Source organism: Rhipicephalus sanguineus, chromosome 2, assembly GCF_013339695.2.
Source record: "Rhipicephalus sanguineus isolate Rsan-2018 chromosome 2, BIME_Rsan_1.4, whole genome shotgun sequence".
Classification (NCBI taxonomy): Eukaryota; Metazoa; Arthropoda; class Arachnida; order Ixodida; family Ixodidae; genus Rhipicephalus; species Rhipicephalus sanguineus.
In genome coordinates, this window is record NC_051177.1 from 102,599,262 (window position 1) to 102,620,744 (window position 21,483).

At 46.8% G+C, this 21,483-nt stretch overlaps 1 protein-coding gene across 2 annotated transcripts in view; it reads left to right on the top strand.

Moving 5' to 3' along the window:
• The first annotated feature begins 1,393 nt into the window (after positions 1-1,393).
• LOC119383490 (H(+)/Cl(-) exchange transporter 3) overlaps positions 1,394-21,483 on the top strand; it is a 73,529-nt gene continuing 53,439 nt past the window's right edge. Inside the window, exons 1-3 of one of the 2 annotated variants that reach the window (XM_037651652.2) lie at positions 1,394-1,519; positions 3,055-3,350; positions 19,994-20,095. In XM_037651652.2, coding sequence (XP_037507580.1) covers positions 3,071-3,350; positions 19,994-20,095 — 382 coding nt within the window. In that variant the 5' untranslated portion in view covers positions 1,394-1,519; positions 3,055-3,070. The remainder of the gene's footprint in view (positions 1,520-3,054; positions 3,351-19,993; positions 20,096-21,483) is intronic. The other variant, XM_037651653.2, reaches the window with a different exon arrangement.

The window sequence follows — 21,483 nt, forward strand, 5'->3', positions numbered from 1 at the left end:
AGGTCCTGAAACTTAACTCTTATTGCTACTGCTTATGTATATTTACATGATTGTAACTTTTACTTACAGTAGTCCTTACGCATCCTCAGCAAAACATATAGCACCATCTTAATGATCACGACAGTTCAGGAAGATACTTCGCGCATCGGAGACGTTATAAATAACTCAGCTGGCTGTTGGGCTAGTTGGCACATAAGATAAGCTAGACGCGCAACAGCCACCGCAACAAAAAAGACAGAAGGAACAGAAGGGGCATTATTAATACTTGCAATACTGTGCAGCTCCTTATAGCGCTTCTGGACGCCGCGGGCCCTGGGAACGAAGGGCCACCGCAGCCCAAGACGGGGTCGACGCGCATACTTGTAACGACGCGGGCGTCGTCCACCGAAACGTGCGTCGCCAAATCGAACGGCCATCCGCCTGTTCTCCTGCAATAAGCATGTGCATAGCTGCAACTTCAACACCACCCGAGTGAAACGCAAGCTTACCTGACTGCACCGTCATTCCGCGCCTCGAGCTCGAGCTGCCGCCACTCCGGCGGCGGCCTGCTGCTGGGGCCCAGGCGGTAAAGGCGCTCTGTCATCGTCTGTCGCGGCTCCCATCGTACCTCAGTAGTAAGTTGCAAACCACCCTCCCCATACAGGGACGATCGCTAAAAAAATGCAACATCGCGGCCCACTGTTCGCGACCTGCCGACATAACCACAGAACACCTACACAAAACAACCAGCGAAATAACGATGTCGGCAATGTCGACGCTGGCTTGGCTGGCTCGCTTATTGGCTAAAAAAGTTACTATGGCATTGTCGCTCATGTCCAAATATGGCGCTAAATTGCAGACGTTATTGTCTGCTTCACAACTCTAAAACTAAACGCTTCACTTTTCTTTTTATTTTTTTGTTGTTGCATTAACAATTTCAGATACAAAAATACTATTTAATTGCACGTTTCTTTGCATCTTAGGTCCCCTTCACGTCACGTTTCGCAAGCATTTCATGCGTTTGCGTCATCATTGTGTACACGTCACGCCTACGTCAAATTTGACAGAAAATGGCGGAAGTCCAGAATAGCACCCTTGGTCCCATTTCAATTGAAACAATTAATAAATAAATTAGAGATTTACTTTACGAGTCAAACACGCGCATACCATTAAATTAAGCAAGAAGGGGCGCTGTTCTCACTACCGTGGTGGTGACGATAAAACATTAACTTTTTAACCGTACAAATGTTATAATCTTAAACATTACCATAGTTTTGAATACAATATTTATAAAGCATCTGGGGGATCTCAAGTTATTAGGGTAAGGACAATCAAATAATAAATTGAATAACAAACTTATCTTAAACGATTACAGCGCTACTTTTTTATTTAGCGGTGTGCTTGTTCTACAGTTGTCATTATCGATTTCGTAGGTCCTAAGGCGCAACTAAAAGCTTTTATAATGCCGCTCAGCTGCGTTTACAGAGGAAACGACCACGGATGTAATTTTGGGGAAGACAGGAGAAGGGCTGCTATAATGGTAAGAATTTATTTCATAACGCGTAGGCCATTTCTCTCATATTTCTTCTTGGTGCGTTGACTTTCGCCCTGGTCTTTTTTTAGGCTTACTGTTTTATTTTTGCAATGTTTGACTCATGGGCCTGAGTTGTCATCGTCCATTGCTGCAATAGTCGAAACGCAGTTGTGCTTCTCTTGTTTCATTGCGTTAACGCGGTTAGCTCCTAAACTGAATAGTTTGGTTGCATCTTGGCCCCTTAGCGAACCATGAAACGCGTAAACCTCGAACAGTTGCGCCGAAACTACCGCAGGCCTCTCTGAAACCCGGCAGATGCTAACAGGGATGCCGTATCGATGCCCGAAAAGTTGATCTCCGGTTGGGGGTTGCGTCTTGGACCAAATTAGCTCTTTTAAACATGTTTGTGGCTCTTAACGCCTCTTAGCGTACTCGCTGAATCGTTCATGCCTCGTGAGATTAGAGGATGGGCAAAGAAAAAAACTGTTGTCGACCGCTAAACGTACACGAAGACACTGCTTCTTTTCGTGTTGCATCACCATTGGGCTATCCTTCAAGACACCACCAATTCAAATGAAGTGTCGTAGATCCTATGGTAATGGTATGCATGATCGGCGTTGAGGTTATGTCGGAACTTAGCAGCCGAGCTGTGTTCACAAATGGCCTGTCTAGCTTTGTTATCACTGCCACTTGGGATCAAGCGCTCCGTGGCCCCTGGGACACGTTTATCGATCTCGTTGCCGCGTGTGATCCGTATTTTTGACAGATGCTGAGAATTACCTTTTGTCTGCCAGATGGTTCGAAGAAGTCGCGTTTTAGGTTTGTTTCCTCTCGTTTATCCCATCGCTTCGGTTGCCGGTCAACCGTAATTGTTGCGGCGCACGTCAAAGGAAAATACAGTACACGATGTCATGCGTCGTTGAAGACCTCGCTCCCGTAGCGCGCGTCGTATCCGGTAGCTCGAGCGCCTGCCCATGTCTGTCGTGTTCGCGCGCTGTGCGCTGTGACGAGTGAAGTAAACACAACGCGTCTTTTTTTTTTTTTTTTTTTTTTTGCTCGCGTGCACGCACATCAAGAGCCCGTCTAATGGGCTAAGCGGATCGCTTCGTCGGAAGTGACACGATGAATTTCGGTGTGCGTGATACACCGAGCGGGTTGACCCGACGCCGCAGCTGCGGACTGGCATGATGCCGCGCGCTTGTCTGCTGGGGGGCTACAGACCTCTCACGTACGACAGGCGAGAGAAAGCGCTTCGTTCTGTTGCGGAAAGATTCCTATGCAGCCAAGCGCAGAAGGCTGGACCGGTGACGAAACGCTTTCGCACTCGACAACTGCCTCCCACTCCGTGTGCTCAGTTGTTCCTGCGGCAAGCGCGCGGGGTACTTCCGGTTGCAGTTCCACGACAGAGACCGTGAGCGCGCACCTCTCGGTAGTGATTGTCAACGGTGCGATGTAGCTTCGATCGCCTGTGTGTGAAAGTGTGGTGGTGCCCACGGACGTCGCCGAGTGTCTGACAGGTGATCCTTGTGCACTGCGCTCAGGGTCCGGGCTCCGACAATGGAAACTGAGCGTCTGGTCGCCGGAGGACCACCGGGCGAAGTGGGGCATGACTACGGACGCCGGCCTCCTCAGGAACTCACGGGCTCCAATTACCAGGCCCTGGCCACGGGACACGCTCACCTGCTAGGGACTAAGCCGCACGCACGCAGAGCCCCCACTCGCCATCGAACCGGCAGCAGCAGCAGCAGTGACGAAGAAATGATAGACATCACTGCAAAGCCGTCTGAACAACAGTCCAGGGCATCGGGAGATGCTATGGCCACCTGTAGGGTTCAGGGTGAGTGCCTCCAGCCTCCGTGGATTATTCTTATAATGATATGCTGTGGTTTTTACGTTGCCATGTTTGTGCTGATTGTATGGTGGCTGCTTCTCGCTTATGCCTTGGTGGCTTTGCGGCCATGGCGATGACTTCCTAAGGACACACGAAGATGTGGGTTCGATTCCCGGCCACTGCGGCTGCATCGTGATGGTGGCGAGATGTAAAAGTGCCAAGGTTCTTAAATTTAGGTGCATGTTAAAGAACGCTGGGTAGTCCATATTGGTCTGGAGTCTCCCACTACGGTGCGCCTCACAATCGCATTGTACTTATGGCACGTAAAACCTCAGAATTCAGTTCATATATCCACCAACCAACATGACATATAGACACACGGCACGAACAATGTGTAGTAAATATTTTTTGGAAGTTTTTCTGTTACCAGGAAGAGCATATATTAGCTGTTGTTTACTAAATGTGGTTGCCTAAGTCTCGTAGGCACTTGTTTTTGTAGTTAAATTTGAACTAGCAATATCACCTGCACAACTGTAGTGACCATTTCAGATCTGGTTAACACGAGATCACGTTTAACTGTAGTCATTCACAGTTTGTTGCTTTTATTTTCTCCTAAATATGTAGAGCGGGTAACAGGAACACCTATCATTTCGTGGTAATGTCACGTCTCATCAACTTGAGCACTTTAAGTTAATGTGATGCAACCTAATTACAGGTCCTTTGAAGCACAAACACTGTGGCTCACACTGACTCCTTAATCTCAATAGGCTCACCAGTCATTGTATGGAATGGATACATTGGATCAAACCTGGGATAAAGTCATGCCGCCCTGCGAACAAGCTCTTAAGCTGTGAAAAATACAGTTTCTACCACAAAATGACCTTTCTTTTTCTGTTGTGTGTTTTCTGAAAGCTTTCCGTTTCTTCCACTGATTTGTATGCATTATGGTTGCAGCTTGTTTAGTCCTGACGTGGATTTAAACCGGCTTAACCATATGAAATTAGAAGTCATTGAGCTTAGAACAACAGTGGTAAGAGGGAAGATTGGTATTGATTTTACATATGCACATAAAGTTACTGCACTATTTCAGTGGTCTCGTTTGCTGCGAAAAATGTGTGGCATCAAGAATTCTCATTGTTAACCTTTAAAAAAAGTGTAATCCCTTTATTTGACAGAAGAAAAGAAAAGGTGTTTTATACTCGGTGATTCCACGCATCTTAGTCACGTATGACTGACCCTGAAGCCTACTGCGATGTGTAAATTTGTATTACTTGCCTACGTGCAAGCGCTTAAATGCGCGCTTTGTGAAGCGAGCTGATACGCTAGGGAGGCTATTGCTCTGTCATGCGAGGGAATAGGAATCCCAGTTGTGCCCTCTGTGTCCGGAGCGAAATTGTGACAGCAGCTGCCGGCGCGTGTTTGCGTGTGTGCTGCAGCAAAACCAGGTGTGGTAAAGCGTACCTCCGCGCCTTTGTAGTTGCGTGCATTGCGCACACTGCCTCGTAGTCGTGCCGAGAATATAATGTGCGACGACGATCATTCTGCGCTCAATATCGCAATTTAATTTCTCGGCTGGAATAAGTTAAATTGCTTAGCTTTGTCCCGGAAGCACGAGAATGACGTCACCAGTGAAACTAGAGCGCGAGTCACGTTGACTTGGGAGGCCGATGAAAACTACGCGTGAAGAACGAAAATGCGGCCGAAACTTTTGGAGGCGCGTCGAGCGCATTGAGATAACACGAGACACCCGGCCGTGCGCATGTGTGAACGGACCTTTACAGGGTCTGCGAACGTGTTGTTGAGATGGCAGTTTAGTACTACAGGGAAATCCTAAAGATTGTGTTAACTAAACTGCTTGAGGCGGTAAACTTACCAAACCACAAACCCAGGGAACATGCACCCGTACAGAGGCTTACTTTATTAAAGGAATTGTGCTTTTTACCAGACATATCTGTCGCTGGCGAAATTCAGCTATCGTTTGTCGTTTTACAGCGTAGTTGTGCGAAGAGCAGAGTCAGCAACGAGAACACACCTGTGGTAGGAGTTCAGACAGTTCTATATAAAAAGCGATACGGGTTTTATTATTATTATTATCTGCTGCATGTATTCTTTAATATATGCTACATGGTCTAGTTAAATTTTTAAAAATGAACTTTCCCGAAAAAAAATTAACTTTTCCAACCCCTGTACAAAGTCCAGTAGGCTGGACTTTGTACAGGGGTTGCCGTAGAATGCTTCGCATTAAAGTTAAACAAATAGCTAATGCAATCAGGTGTGTACTTCTATGAACGAAACAGTACCGGGGAATCGCATCGGTCGTCTTTCAGGAAATAGTAATCGAAATCCGGACGACATTTTATGCGGGGCCCCGCCACGGTGGTCTAGTGGTTATGGCACTCGACTGCTGACCCGAAGGTCGCGGGATCGAATCCCGGCCGTGGCGGCTGCATTTTCGATGGTGGCGAAAATTTTTTGAGGCCCGTGTACCTAGATTTAGGTGCACGTTAAAGAACCCCAGGTGGTCGAAATTTCCGGAGCCCTCCACTACGGCGTCCCTCATAATCATATCGTGGTTTTGAGACGTTAAACCCCAGATATTATTATTACATTTTATGCGGGAGAGAAGAACGCGTGTGCCATGAACTGGCTGGGCAAAGGTAAGACTGCGAAACCCAGTGCCATGTTATGCCGACGTCGTCCGGCGTCATTGCCAGCCATACCCTGTTTTTATTATCTCTCCAAGGTGGCGATTCTTCTCCGCTAAAGAGGCATGCGCGCGGTCGTACGTTATCGCGCTGACGTACGTCTTTATCTCGACCCCCCCTTTTTTTTCTGCGGGGCAGTAGCAAAAGCTAGGGAAGAAAGACAATAGCTTGTCTTTATTTTCGTCTCGGTGCGTAAATTTTAAAGGATGCCGCCGAATTTCTCAATTAGACGGTGACAGCATGTCCGGAAGTTCCACTTCCGGGCTTATCGAGGATGGTCTGCGGATGTCGCGTGGCGTCCAGCGACCTGGAAAGTAGGGCAACGTACAGTGAACGAACGAATGAAGGAATGAATGCTTATCTGCTTGCAGTGCACATTGGTGCGATGGACTTAACATTCCAGTCGTAAATCAGAGGACCAGCGAGACAATACTCGACCTGCTACAGCGCTAAAGTGTGCAGCCGTCTCGCAAGGCTGTTGCAAAACTGGCAAAAAGTGTGCGTGCGTGAGAATTAAGCGTCGACATATTTGCACAGCGCAAAATGAACGAGGACAGATGAAAGGACACAACACAGGCGCTCACTTCATCTAAAATTTATTAGCGAAAATCAAACACAGCACACATCAAACAACAGCACACATCAGCGCAATCGCACAGTGTCTATGTTGCACCTGTGTTGTGTACTCTCATCCGTCCTCGTTCATTTTGCGCTGTGAAAATATGTCGATTCGTGTGTCCCGTCTGTTCGCGCTCAAATCTATACACACATGGTGATGAAGGGGCCCGAAGGCGTAATAGACAGAAATGAATAGAAGACCCTCGGTAACCGGACCGGAGTCCGATCTTCATTCCTGATGAAGACCGGACTCCGGTCGAAACGTCGAATAAACCCTTTCTACTCTCGTGTTGCTGATACTATTCTGCTATTCGTGACTTTTGCAAGGCCGCTGTTCAACGTACGATACGTGCACGGGGCCATTCTTCCTTGTTTGCGGCCGTCAGCCGACTTCGCTCCTCGACGTATCTTTTTGTTTTATGTCGGTGTGTGTGTGTGTTTTCTTTATTGTTGCCTTCGCAAGATATTCATACGCGACGAGCCGGCGCGCTTTTCGAGGTCACAGCGCGTTTACGGACTCTTGCGCTGCAGAGGTTATTTATAACCATCTCCGGCGACCCGTTTTTTTTTTTTTCTTTTCCATTTTTCTTTTTCTATTTATTTTTGCGCCACATCGAGCACGATATATCCGCTAACTGGACGTCTCGGATTCGTGGTATCCCTTTTGTGACGCGTCATCTTCGTGCCTGTTCCAGAGCTGCAATGGGGCGATTTTGCTTTTATTTTTCTTCGTCTCGTTGCTCCATCGCTGTGCGCGCGCGCGCGCGCTCGCACGCACGCACGCACGCACGCACGCACGCACGCACGCACGCACGCACGCACACACACACACACACACACACACACACACACACACACACACACACACACACACACACACACACTATATATATATATATATATATATATATATATATATATATATATATATATATATATATATATTTCATTTAGTACAGTAGTACTCCTCAACCTCCTGCTACTGTATAATAATAATAATAATAATAATAATAATAATAATAATAATAATAATAATAATATATGTAGCAGGCACGTAGCCAGAAATTTTTTTCGGGGGGGGGGGCCGGGCCCCCCGCCCCCCCCCCCCCCTTGCCTACGTGCCTGATATGTAGCACACCACTTCCACCTTTCTTATCACAGCTATTTTTGTCTGCAGCCTTTGGGCATCTTACAACCATTTTTAACTTCTCTACATTATCTTGTTCTTGCCGCTGTCCTACATCCCCCTCTCCGGCCTTCTTCCTTTTTTTAAAGGTTTGTCATAATCTCAGCGGTCCTTGAAATCCTTGAAAACTCTGGAATTTTCAAACAGCATTTTCAAGGCCTTGAAAACCCTTTAATTTTTGTAGGTCCTTAAATGTCCTTGAATTTTGTCGATACACTTTTGTTGAGCCAATACACTTTCGTTGAGCAATTTTGGATAGTTCCGTGCGAATAATCGAGCTCATATTACACGGTTCCAATTCTCCGTGACATTAATTTAATATTTAAAAGTTTTAAAAATGAACGGATAGACATTCTATCACGTGTAACCCTCCTTAAAGATGGTTTCACTGCAACACGGGACTGCTTTGCCGAGAAACGACTTTGTCAGGGGAGATCCGTCCCAGCGCGAAGCCACACTTGTGCACCTCACTCATTCTTTTTATTAGCGTCTTATATTGCCTAAGTATGAGAAATTTCAAGACTTAAAATAATGTTCCACATACAATTTGCATCCTACTACAATTCAAGTCCCGCCACTATTTGAATTCACTTCAAAATTATTCTTCACTAATTGCCATTTAATTTGAGCCTAGAAAGTTATGTTCGCACGAGCCTAAGTTTGATCAGAGGGTTAACGAGGATTTTATTCTGTGGCAGTGGGGAGGGAAGGGTGCCCGACCCCTTTGCAAATGTGTGTGCGTATATGCTCATCAGGTGAGCGTGTTCATCGCCTAGTTGGTACTTGCTATGTGACATAATTGCCCCTAAAATGACAAAAGTAAGTTGGAAGTGCTGCCCGTGTTGTCATGTTTGTGTTTTTTTCCTGCGTTTTTGTGTTATATTAGCGGCGATTATGTCATCTATATATTCATGTGAGGTTAAAAAATTCTAAGGCTGGCAATGCACATTTTGTGTGTGTGTCGCGTGCGCACGCGCTCACGCAATACATCCATATTGTGAGGTGAATCAGTTTAAGTAAACTAGCAGAAGAATACTGAAACCTTCGGAAAACAGTGTAAACAAAATATGGGCGAAAAGGGAACTGTGAGAATTCCTTTAGTTTGCTATTAATTGTGAAAAAGTGCCTGCTTTGGCTTGTGTGCAATGAAGGATGTGCTTCATGCTGTAAAAGCTGGTGTTTCCTTTTTCTACGATCTCAACAAGTGTTGCTTCAAGTCCTTGAAAATTCTTTGTTAGGTGCTTGAAAGCCCTTAAAAATCCTTGAATTTTTTTCTTCAAAGTTACTATGAACCCCTAATCGTTTCCAAAATGTGACGGCCTTTTTCACTTGGCCTTTCACTAGGATTTTCCCATTTCTCGCGGCACGTTAGCTAGTCGAAGTGACGAGCTTTAGAAATAACCCAAACTCCACTTCAGGCACTCGAGGTCTATAGCCGTTAAAAACGTTGCTTTGAAAGCCCTTAGATTTGCAGAGTCTTACTTAAGCACTCGCTCGACTTCTTTTGAATTTCTCGGTGATGGTTATCCGCTTTTGCACGTGACGGGAAAGGCTTAAAGGGTCCGACAACTGCAGGCCAGAACGTGTGATTAGGCCCTGGTGGAAATGAGAAGACCGTGCGTATAGTAACAGATTCAAGCGTGCTTTTCGCGATTGCGTCTAGAAGTCACTGTATAGAACCGGTATGGGGCGCGCAGCCTAGCGGAAGAGCTTCGATGCTGCACTGTGGAGTCGTTCTTTTTGCTGTACGTAGCCTGATCTGTTTTTTATGTGCACCACGATTAGTGCTCGAAATTAGAGTATGTATATTATTATCCATCACCGCTCTATTCTATATGATGCTTACGAGGCAAGAGGGATTGGCTCTGCCTTCGCGGCAACTATAATAGTGGAACATGGCGAGCCGCGGCGCATGCGCGCGGAGTGCACGCATGCGCAGCAAATCGCAGAGGACAAACACGTCTAACCGCTGTCGCGCTCGCCTCCCACCGTTTGCAGCGTGTGTTGTGTGTACGATTTCACGTAGTCGCCACAGATTTAAAAATTATGAATATGAATGTTTCACGCCGTTTTCCTCGTCGCCATTCCGCGATTAGACACTCTGACCGGTAAGCTAATTTCCCTTGCGCTAAAGAAAACAGGTGTACCATAAAAAATTGGTTGTCGGTCCCTTTAACGTGGTGCATGGGTCGTATAGGAATTGAGGAAAAACCCGACGCAAATCGCTGCTTCCAACGTCGAACTGATGGTGAAGACATGTATGACCAACAAAAAAAAAATCAGCTGTCTTCGATCATTTTTTTTGTCTTCACCATCTGTCACTTACGTTCAGTCTTTGATTTCGTCTCCTGTACAAATTTTAAGCTCGTAAGGTTGAGGCAATTGCGCAGTGCATCGTATGATACAGGTGGAGGTGGAGCATCTGTAAAGGTTCCGTTGGGCTGTCCGTTATACGGAACCCTTGCCCTACATTTCAAAGTCAGATTTGAACTTTTCAAAAAAAAAAAAAAAATCAGTTGAAAGGCGCGTCCTTCGTGCGTGTTATTTCGGTGGGGCTTTCGTAATCCGGGGCCCTATCCAGCGTCTTCGTATCGACCCGTTTAATGTCCGCACACGGTTCAAGCTTAATGTCGGGCGATCTTCGACACTGGTTCGTGTTCTGTGGGCTGCGCGAGACACGCACGGATGAGGCGGGTATAAGCGGTACTTTTATTCAAAGAGCACCAGGTGGCGCTTGAAAGATAATTTTTAAGAAAGGGAAGAAGAAATTGCGGGCAGTTTTGCACTAAGTTCTGCAAAGCTTGGTACACCGAAGCACGGGCCCGTCGTCGCCCGTCGTACCCCCCGTCGACCGACACGTCAGCTTCGAGATGCGCGGCTTCCTCACCGTGTCTTTCAATTGTCTCTTGAGAATTGGTGATCTAGTCCGTGCCGTCGTTTCTCGACTGATCGAGCATTCCTCGCGCCATGCAGGCACAAAATTTTTTACATAACCCGCGTGTGGAAGATTTCCGCATGGGAGCGCTCTGGAGAAAGCACGCTGAGCATAGAGCACTACTGAGTGACGTCAACCCTTCCCTCACATTCTACTGAGATGGTGCACTAGTGTTTAGCGATGAGTCATCTTATGAGTGGAAAGAGAGCGCTCGGTAAATGGGTATGCGATCGAGATGGCCCATATCCACTTTTAAGCTGTCTGCACTTTCAGTGATCTCATTCAATTTTCATTCGTTATCCTAAATATCCTGACAGTTAGTTGGCCCTTATCTTTACTAAACTTATGCTCCGACATGATACGTGTCCTCTACAACTCTTGACTTTATCCAATAGCGCCTGTTTGTACGATTTTCTTTTTTTTTTTGGGGGGGGGGGGGGGGGGAGGGTCATTACATTCGAGCCAACGCTCAACTTCCGGTTGGCTGGGGCCGACTTCCGGTGCGCTCCTTGAGAAACATATATGTCGCTAGGCGCTAGCGCCATAAAGTTGGCGCCCCTCTCAGAGTCTATTTCCAGTTCATATGCCTTGCAAGCTGCACGACTACACCTCGCCATTCGCTGCACCTACCGTAAATTAATTAATCAGAACGTTAATTAGTGGAGCTCAGTTGATTTAATATCATTCTTAACATGTATGGGCGTTCCTCGCTCCTGGTTGTTTAATTTAGAAGACATCTTTTTGTTGTTCTTTTTTTTTTTTGTCGCCAGAAAGCCTTTGTGAAATATTACTTAGCATTCGATAGCCCATATTGAATGTCATCTGCATGCAAAGAGAAGATTTCAACTGTCACAGCGCGGATAAAAAGGGTCTATAAATTCTGCGGAGCAACAGAGCTAGCACATCCCATTTCTTGTTGTTGAGGGGCGCAATCTTCTAACGTAAATCACGGATCTGATGAGACACGATTGCGCACCAACCTGGAGTTTTTGGCAGGAGACGACAGCGTAATGACAGGAGGTATACGTTCAAGAAAAAAAAAAGTCGCATTCGGTATGTGTATACGCAGCCGAGGCTGCATTGGCATGAGCCGTGAGCCTCTTATCCAAGTCAAAGATATCTTCGAACACTTAAAAGCCGGAGTAATCCTTTGCAAGAGCTCACGTTCTCCTGCACTTTTTACCCGGTCATATCTAACGCCGATTTGACTTCATTGTTATTAACTGAACGGCTCATACAAACACTCGTCTTTTAACGAAAACTACACACACACACACTATAATATATATATATATATATATATATATATATATATATATATATATATATATATATATATATATATATATATATATATATATATATATATATGTAATCTTAGGGACTTTAGTTGCATCCCTGAGTTGCACTAACTCTAGGAAAACGTCAGGAGTTGCACCGCGCGCTCTCAAACGCCCACACATCATCGCATGGACGGGAGCATCAAACGAAACCTTTACCCCATTAAAAGGGCGCGGCAGACGGAAAGCAGCTGCCGGTGGCGGTCGCAATATAAAGAGAGGCTGCAGACGAGAATATGCGGGAGGTGATGAGGGGGGGGGGGGGGGGGGGAAGAAGAGTGGCAGATTTGTGACGGGAAATTGCGCGCTCGCCGTCGCGCATTTCAGCGATCGTGAATGCTTGATGGCAGTGTCCCTTTTTTTTGTAGTTCCCGCCGCAGCTCTTCTTTATATTTTTTTATATACACATATATACGGCTCTATTGTGTCGCAGTCTCGGGCAGCGAGTGAAAGCCATGCCTTTTTCACTCGACCGTCCCTCCTCCCACCCACTACAGTTGTCGTTGCCCTTGCGTATATTGAATAGTAATGCTTTGTTTTGCTCGTTTCGCTCGACGGGGCTTGGTGATCCGCGACCGTGGTTCTCACTCGCATTCTCATCAAACCTCCTCGCCTCTGTCTATATCGTACTCGCGCCTTTTCCGACTTAAATACGTGTTCTCCGTTTTTTTTTTTTTTTGCTCAATCATCACATGCTTACTCACTCGATTCACGCGTTCGGACCCGTTAGGAGCTTACAGTACGGTAAATACGGAAATACCGTACCGTTGTGGTCGGCACGTATAGCTCTTTAAGTCTGCAATACATCCATTAGCCACTTTGCTTATCTCATCACGTTACCGCACGCAGTGAGCGACTCGCGCGATTACAAAGTTAATGCTGCGCGCCGACCGCAACCGTACGCCATTTCCGTACTTATCGTACGGTAAACCGGCACTGCTAAAACACTCTGTTCACCGGCCGATGTGCGCCCGCTCGCGTCCATATATAGCCTACTTATATACATCTAAGCGTGCGCCACGAGCTCGTGTGAACGTCCAGAGAATGCGCAAAACGCACGCAGGCGCGCGAGTATTTCATATTTCAGCGAATTTTGCGCCGTCTGTAATGGAATCACGCCACTTGGGGGCGGGAACCAATCATTCGTCTCTCTCTCAAATGCCGCTCTTGAGTTTTCAGAATGGGTGGTGATAAATTGCTCCGCCGTTGCGAGTGCAAACGCTCTCGACTTTCTCCCTCTCTCCCTGTCGTCGTATATACAGACTGGAGTTTACCGTTGCCGAGTGACAAGAAAAACAAAAGGATCGCCATTTTGTTTTATTCAATTTATTTTTCACATTTGCCGGTGAATCTGTCGCGCTATATACCGCGAGCTGTCACGGATTCCTCCCTTTCGCCTCGGAGCCCGCCTTAAAAAAAAATTTAAAGGCGAAATAAATTCTTTCCAATACCGCGCCAGCTGCGCTCGGCGCCTTTACTCTTAGAACGTGCGGCATATAAGCGTAACTTTTGGAGCGCGTCCAAATTTATTGATGCAGCTTCTTCATAAACAACTTCTGCCGTGGCCTCGAAGTACCATTTTCTCTTCCGTGTTTGCGTATTTGTGTGAGGAGTTTTGTTTTTCTGCCGGAGTTTTGTATTTCTGCACACCTTATGCTGATTTCTTTATTTACCACAAATTTCCGCTGAGATAAGGAAGGAAGAGCAGTTTTACCTAATTTTTCTGCAAATTCAGTGTCTAAGTGCGAAATAATGATCGAACATCGCTTAAAGCAGTACGAAGTAAAGACGACAAAGGCGACGCAGTTGAACAGCAGAAGCGTGCTCTATTGTATAACTCGTCTTATGAGGTCTCTACTTGTATTGTCTTAAACGCTGTTCGATTCGGTTCTAATTACATATACCAACTGGCGGAGCACAGCGCGCTTCTACAGAATTTCTTTATGACTAAGCGACAAGCATTGTTCATAACCAAGCCTGTGGTACATTGGCTACGTATAGCTCGGCAGCTGAGCCGAAAGTCGCGCTTTCGATCCCGGCCGCGCCGGTCGCATTTCGATGGCGGTGAAATGCCAGAGGCCCGTGTACTGTGCAACGTCAGTGCACGTTAAAGGGCACCAGGTGGTAGGAATTCCTGGAACCCTGCACTGTGGCGTGCCTTATAATCATATTGGTGGTTTTTTGGCGCGTAAAGCCCCATATATATTATTAGTATTGCCCATTGCGAGCTCTTGGCCGCGCGCACTTGTAAATGTTGCTCGATGGCAGCGGAACCGGTTCGGTAAAGTGCTCGATCGAAATAGGTTATGCCTCCTCATCGTTTAATGGTAACCAACTACCCGGGGTCGTGAGCTCCCGCGTGTCATCGTATAGCAGAGTGCATCTGCTTGTTTTTGGAGAGCTGCAGTGATACAGCGGTAAGTACACTGTATGTAATTAATCCAGCGGTCATCAACTGCGTTACTGGTATACGCGGCATGAGTTTTGTGACAATAGTGGGCACATGGTGGTGTAGGTTGTGCTTGTGCATGATGGGCTGGCACTGCAAACGCATTTTTTTTTTCTTTGCGTGCGTTGACGATGCCTCAATTAGCGCAACCGCTACACTCTAAGAAAAAAAAAAAGTCCTTTGACCTTTTTTTTTTTTTGTGGCTCCTGCATGACTTGCCACATACATAACTCTTTTAAAGACAGAAGTTCAGGGTAAGCCGACAGCTTGAAGAGAGGACGAATTCTTGAACGCGAGGTGTCGCCGGAGACAACGTTTCGACACAGAAAAGCGTCAAAGGAATTTTTTTTCCCTTTTTTTCTAGGAGTGTACCGTAACGCGGTTTCAAAGCTAACCTTAAATAACCGACTTTATTTACCTCTGGGTAAATCTATCCGCAATGCTCGGTTTCGTGCGGCGTCGCGTCGCGGATTTTTGTTTTGTATACACTTACGTTTGGGCCGCAGGAGGGTGTGCGGCACCACCGCACGATATAACCGCATGAAACATTTTTTTTTTTCGCGCGGTATACTATATACCATTCGGTCGATAACTTTCGGGTTCGCGCCTTTCAGTTCGCATTGATTGATCCGCTCTGACGGCGGAAGCGTATTTGTCGAAAGGGGGGTTATTTTCGCTCCGCTGTCGATGTATTGACCGAACGCTGTCCTATACCCCCTCCAGCAGGCTTTTCGTCGCGCTCTGGACGTGCGCGCTGTACTGCTTATCGCCGCAAATGGCCGGAGCATAAAGGACATTTAACTCTCTCAGGCACTGACACGAAGATTTTCAGTTGTAGTTTTCTTTCGCCAAATGAAAGGCCAAGCCCTCAAGAATCTAGAAAGTGTATTGGTAAGCGTGAGTGCGCTCGGAAAAAAAAAAAAAAAGTCAGTTTTAAAAACTAGTTTCGGTATGAACTTCTCCTCACGGGCTCGCGGAAGACATCGTGGCGTTTCCACGGCCGCTCCGCTCCGCGACTCCTTTGGTGTCGCACAAGCGGCCATTTTTGTATGTTTTGGTACCTGACGTCATCATAACTAGCCTTACTGGTGCGTGAAGTCACCGGAATTGGTACTGTCACGCTAGTGTCGATGTCAATAGGTGTGCCACACGAAAATGGACTTTATATGTAATGTCAAAATAAAATATCTTATGGTCATTTCTTGAGCTTCACGCTTGCTCGGAGCCGTCTCTGTATACAGGATATTTTTATGGCGGAGTACCGCTTCGAAAATTGTGTCGGTACTTCTTTAAAGGGACACTAAAGGCAAATAACAATTTATGTCAGAGTGAAAGCCCAATGTATGACAACTTCTAAAACGGCAATATTATCAACAGCAGTGCCCTACTTACCGAGAAATTAAGCTAAATGTATCACATGATGAGCGCCACGAGTGGGACATTTTCGAAGTGATCCCGATGACGTAGGGAAGTCGGCCTACAATAAATCACTAGTAATCAAACTAGCAGCAGTAAAAAAAGAACATTCCGAGCATCAAAAGACGTAATAAAATGCTGTTTGTTCGTTTCCGCTTGATTCATGGAAAACAAAACCTCCGTGGCGTTGCCATGGGGAACGGCGCGCGTGGTTCAAACATGGTTCAAAGGTTCCGTTTTCGCCGAACTGTGCCTCGCCCGTCTCAGTGGTAGTTTCGGGATCGCGTACTGCCGTGCGTGTTTTGCGCGCTCGTGAAAGTCGCTCTGACAGAAAGTTCGACAAAATGCCGCATGCGCGTGATATTGCCGGATGCCCGAATGGTGCACAACGCCAGTGCTGCAGCAAGGAAACCGGTGTGTCTTTTCACTGGGTGCCGCGGAATGAGCCCTTACGCTCGAAGTGGCTTAGTGTCATGCCATTGCGCCAGTGTGCTAAACAGTCAAAACCTCTGCGTGTGTGCTCGCTGCACTTTCGATCGTACTGAGGATTACGAGACCATCCGCAACTTGGTGACGGCTTTGAATGAGCAAGTCTTTGCCGCAGCGCCGTTGTTGCTACTGTGGGTCCCGCTACTTCCGCTCGGCTGCTACTAGTGTCGGCGGCCGCGCAGTAAAAGCGGGCAACGTTGGGCGCGGCAGCAGTGACGTATGAGAGTCGTATTTTCAGGCGGGAGATTTGAAGCGCGCTAACGCGATGCGGACCACTAAAAACGTGATTTTATTTCAAAATAAGCACTTCCTTGGCACAAAAGCAGCACTACGAGGTTTCTGGACCGCTATTTCAACAATCAACGTCGACTTAATATTTGCCTTTAGTGTCCCTTTAAGGAGTGAACAATGCATTTCACTCCGTTCCGAAGCTTCGCTAGTGTAGTAATGCAGTTCCTCGAAGAATAGGCGAACTCGGCCTCCTTGCACTGTACTGTGATGCTGTATAGTTTTTAAGTCCACATATCAAGCGAGAATGAAAGTGAAGCCCTGAAAGTTATCGATGCATAATGGAATATCATTCTGTTATACAAGCTCTTCCTCGATGACTATGTTGACTTGGGGCATATATATACATCTTTGTCACGACGCACTGCCTGTCCTGCACCCTATATATCGCACTTCATGCGCACAGCGGGGTCGCGAGTGCGTATGCATATGTCGATTTGTCTGCACATAGACTTTCTGTAGAGTGTCACTCAATAGAAACGTGCGCGTGCTTAGTTTGTATTTTTTATTCCAGTGGTGACTGTGTTCTGTGGTGTTCTTGCACGTTTATTTTGTATGTATAGGAAGGCGCCGTCATTTTCCGTTCTTTTTTTTTTTTTTCCTTGGGAACTACCCGGCACGAATCGCGAACCTCTGTGCGCTGCGCATACCTACGCGCCCCCTCCGACTGACTGCCAGGTTACGGGACCGACTCCCTGTGTAGTACATCCGTGTGTAGAGGTATAGGCTGCATATGTTAGCTTAGCAGGACATTGATCCCGTTGTGTACCCTCTGCGGTTCATACATTTTAGCGCGGTCACGAGGGGGTATAGAGAGTAACATTAGCATAAAATGTCGCTTCTCTGATTGCCGAAACATCTGCTTTTTAAAGACATAATAATGGTGATCGGTTGTTTTATTAACGATGTTCAACAGGAAGACGTGCGAAAGGAAGAAGTTCCCGACGACTTCACTGAAAGGCCTGACTTCGTAGAGCTCATATTTGAACGCCAGTCGACGGAAACGTGTAACGAGATAGCAGTAAAAGACAGCATAATGTAGCATAATCAGCATAGACAATCCAATTAGTATATAGAGATGAGCGAGTTGGTGATCATACAGGGTGAAAAGTTACATCGCAGATTTCGTGACGAGGACAGAAGAAAGAGGGAATAACACAGGACAGTGCCTGTCCTGTGTTATTCACTCATCCTTTTTGTCCTCGTCACTGAATCTGCGATGCAACTTTGCACCGCATTGGTAGTACAACGCAGCTAACACACCGAGCGAAGTTTTCGTCTATGTAACGTCACAAAACCGAACAGCGTATATTTTTAACCTGCTTATTATTTTAAGCGGCAATATGTACGAGCAACCTGCGAATGCCTGTATAACCAGCAGCCTGGATATTGTGATTCGCCGCTGTAACTGCGCACTAGCTTTACCAACGCAATCGCTTCGGCAGGGTCAGTTTAGGAAGGTCGTGCTCTTGCAACCTGGCCGAACGCCTGTTTCTTCCCCGTACGCATCGTGAGCGTCGGCTGCTCGCGTGCCGCGCGTACACTCTCTGGAATTAACTGCAGCGCTTCCCACGCGTGTCTTCAGAGCTGTGGGCTAAGCGGGCGTATACGGAGCGTGCAGAACACCTCGTTCCCGCTGGGGTTTGGGACTCGTGCCGGGGCAGTCCGTCGGAGGAGGCGCATCACCGGGCGGCGTCACGAAGGGCATGCGCGGGCGCCATTAGATCGATTGGCCGTTCGTGACAATGGCAGGCTCCAGCCTTTACCTAGTCGCATTGCTTTCACTGTTCATTTGCGTGCCGAGTCGGAGGTGTTTCCTCCCACCCCCCTCTTCATAGGAATCCGGCGTCTGCTAACTTTTTTTCCAACGAAGTCGAACTCCTCTGTCATCCCTTTCGTTTTCTCTATCTATCTATCTATCTATCTATCTATCTATCTATCTATCTATCTATCTATCTATCTATCTATCTATCTATCTATCTATCTATCTATCTATCCATCTATCTATCTATCTATCTATCTATCTATCTATCTATCTATCTATCTATCTATCTATCTATCTATCTATCTATCTATCTATCTATCTATCTATCTATCTGTCTGTCTGTCTGTCTGTCTGTCTGTCTGTCTGTCTGTCTGTCTGTCTGTCTGTCTGTCTGTCTATCTGTCTATCTGTCTATCTATCTATCTATCTATCTATCTATCTATCTATCTATCTATCTATCTATCTATCTATCTATCTATCTATCTATCTATCTATCTATCTATCTATCTATCTATCTATCTATCTATCTATCTATCTATCTATCTATCTATCTATCTATCTATCTATCGATCAATCAATCAATCAATCAATCAATCAATCAATCAGTCAATCGATTTGGAGTAATATAATCTGGCTCGTCGCCCTTTTATGATTCTTCTACTAGAGAATCCTTCATTTCTCCTTTCCTTGGGAAAATATATTACCGTGTTCAATTCAGATTCCGCCTGTTGTCTAATTCGTCGTCTGCCCCGCCACGGTGGTCTAGTGGTTATGGCGCTCGACTGCTGACCCGAAGGTCGCGGGATCGAATCCCGGCCGCGGCGGCTGCATTTTCGATGGAGGCTGAAAATGCTTGAGGCCCGTGTACTTAGATTTAGTTGCACGTTAAAGAACCCCAGGTGGTCGAAATTTCCGGAGCTTTCCACCACGGCGTCCCTCATAATCATGTCGTGGTTTTGGGGCGTTAAACCCCAGATATTATTATTATCTAATTCGTCGTCTTTGTAGCTCGGGTTGGCCGAGAGGATGCCTATGACCTCTCCAATTTACTGGAACGCTAACATGGCGGAATCTGACTGTAGCTCTGGTTGGTCGAGAGGATGCCTATGACCTCTCCAATTTACTAGAACGCTAACATGGCGGAATCTGACAGTGTTCGGAACAGCAGCCCGTAATCGCGAATTTTTTCAGGAAAAAAAAAAAAAAGGCGAGGCGGAATTGTGGTGGTCGGAGGTGACGTGCCGTCCCTCAGCTGACGCCGCCCGAGTGTTATTTAGGATTGGCTCAGGACGCATGCTCTTTACGTGGTGGATCGTTGGCGTATTTAGTTAGCGTGCTGTGTGTGTACGGGGCACGGGGTGGTACGGGGGCATGTGGTACATGGTGATCGATATGCGCACGTGTGTAGGTGCGGCTGCTGCATGGCTTTCTCTTGGTTGTTGTTGGGCCCCTTTGCAGGCGGCACGAACGACGCCGGCAAATACACTAACCCTCTGTACGCCCAGCCCTTCGGAGACTCCAGCTTCGAGTCACTCGAGGCCGAGAACACGCAGCTCACAGGTAAAAGCGGCAAGATGCCACCCCGCATGCGCGTTTCTGTACGCACTACCATGCACCCGACGCTTTTCTCTTTTTTTCCTCCTTTATTCTTGCTTTTTATTTACTTTATTTTCTGCTTTGTCTCGCAAGTATGCTTGCCTTCTTGCTCTCGGCGAACTGTGGAGCGCCGATGTTCGACGTGTCGTATTTTGTAAACATACAGGTTCTTCTTGCCGGTCGTGAAGATAACGCTATCACCACGATCGCCTCCACTGGGCTCTGTCGTAGTCACGAGTGCTGTTTTAGGACGCTATGCTCATTCGACAGTTTTAAAATAGGGTTCGCAGCGTTAGCGTTCGTTGGGTATATTGTATAGTGTATGACGCATGCGCAGTGGCCACAAACGCTAACGCAAAGCTTTACGTACCCCGTTCAAAAACTGCCTAACGACTCGACCGAGAGCTTGTTCCGCGGTATAGTTTTCAGCACTTGGCAATCACGGGTGCCCTCTCTCCCAAGGGTGAACCGATCGCAATGTTGCCTCTATAGCTTCTTTGTTATTGTGTGCTGCTGCTGGGGAATGCTTAGGCGTTGTATTCGCGTTGTCTGCAAATAGTTGCGCCGACCTCGCTGCCTGCGTGTGATCGGGAGCGCGAGCGTTGCTTCGCGGACGTGACTGGGACGTCGTCAATAACGGGTCCTTCCAATCACGTGTACGCCGCTGTAATACAGTGGTTACGATGCTCGGCTGCTGACCCGAATGTAGCGGCGTCGATCCCGGCCGGGACGCTGGCGTTTCGATGGAGGCGGAATGCTTAGAGGCCCGTATACTGTGTGATGTCAATGCACGTTAATGAACACCACCAGATGGATTGGAACTTTCTGGAGTCGCCGAGGTATGAAATTTCAGCGCGGATATGACCTGGTAGGTATCGTTTCGTTGCGTTAAGATTGTACTAATAAATTTTTTTGCCATTGTGATATCTACAGCTGTCTTGACTTATTCCTTACGTTATATGATCATGCGTTCATTAGTGCGGTCTCTATAGAAGGCGCGCATTGCGCATTCCTTTAACTGAACACGAGAACGTGATCTCCTCGGGCACTGCTTTGCTATGTCTTTTTGATGCCGTTATGGAAAATGTATTACTGGAACGTACAGTCGGGTACACTGTTAAAGGGAACACTCGGATTAGCACCTTTCATATTAGAGAATTTTAGTCTGTCCGGTATTCCGGTAACGCGAAGGCGTAGAGAAATACCGGATAGCGTGTGCCGTAGCTGACGCCACGTCAAGTGGCGCCAGCTATGGAGGATAAACACAACTAACACACACATAATGTATGACCTCCGAGATTCCCGGATTGTCACTCGCTAAGCCTACATAATTGATTATTTGAGTATGGCTG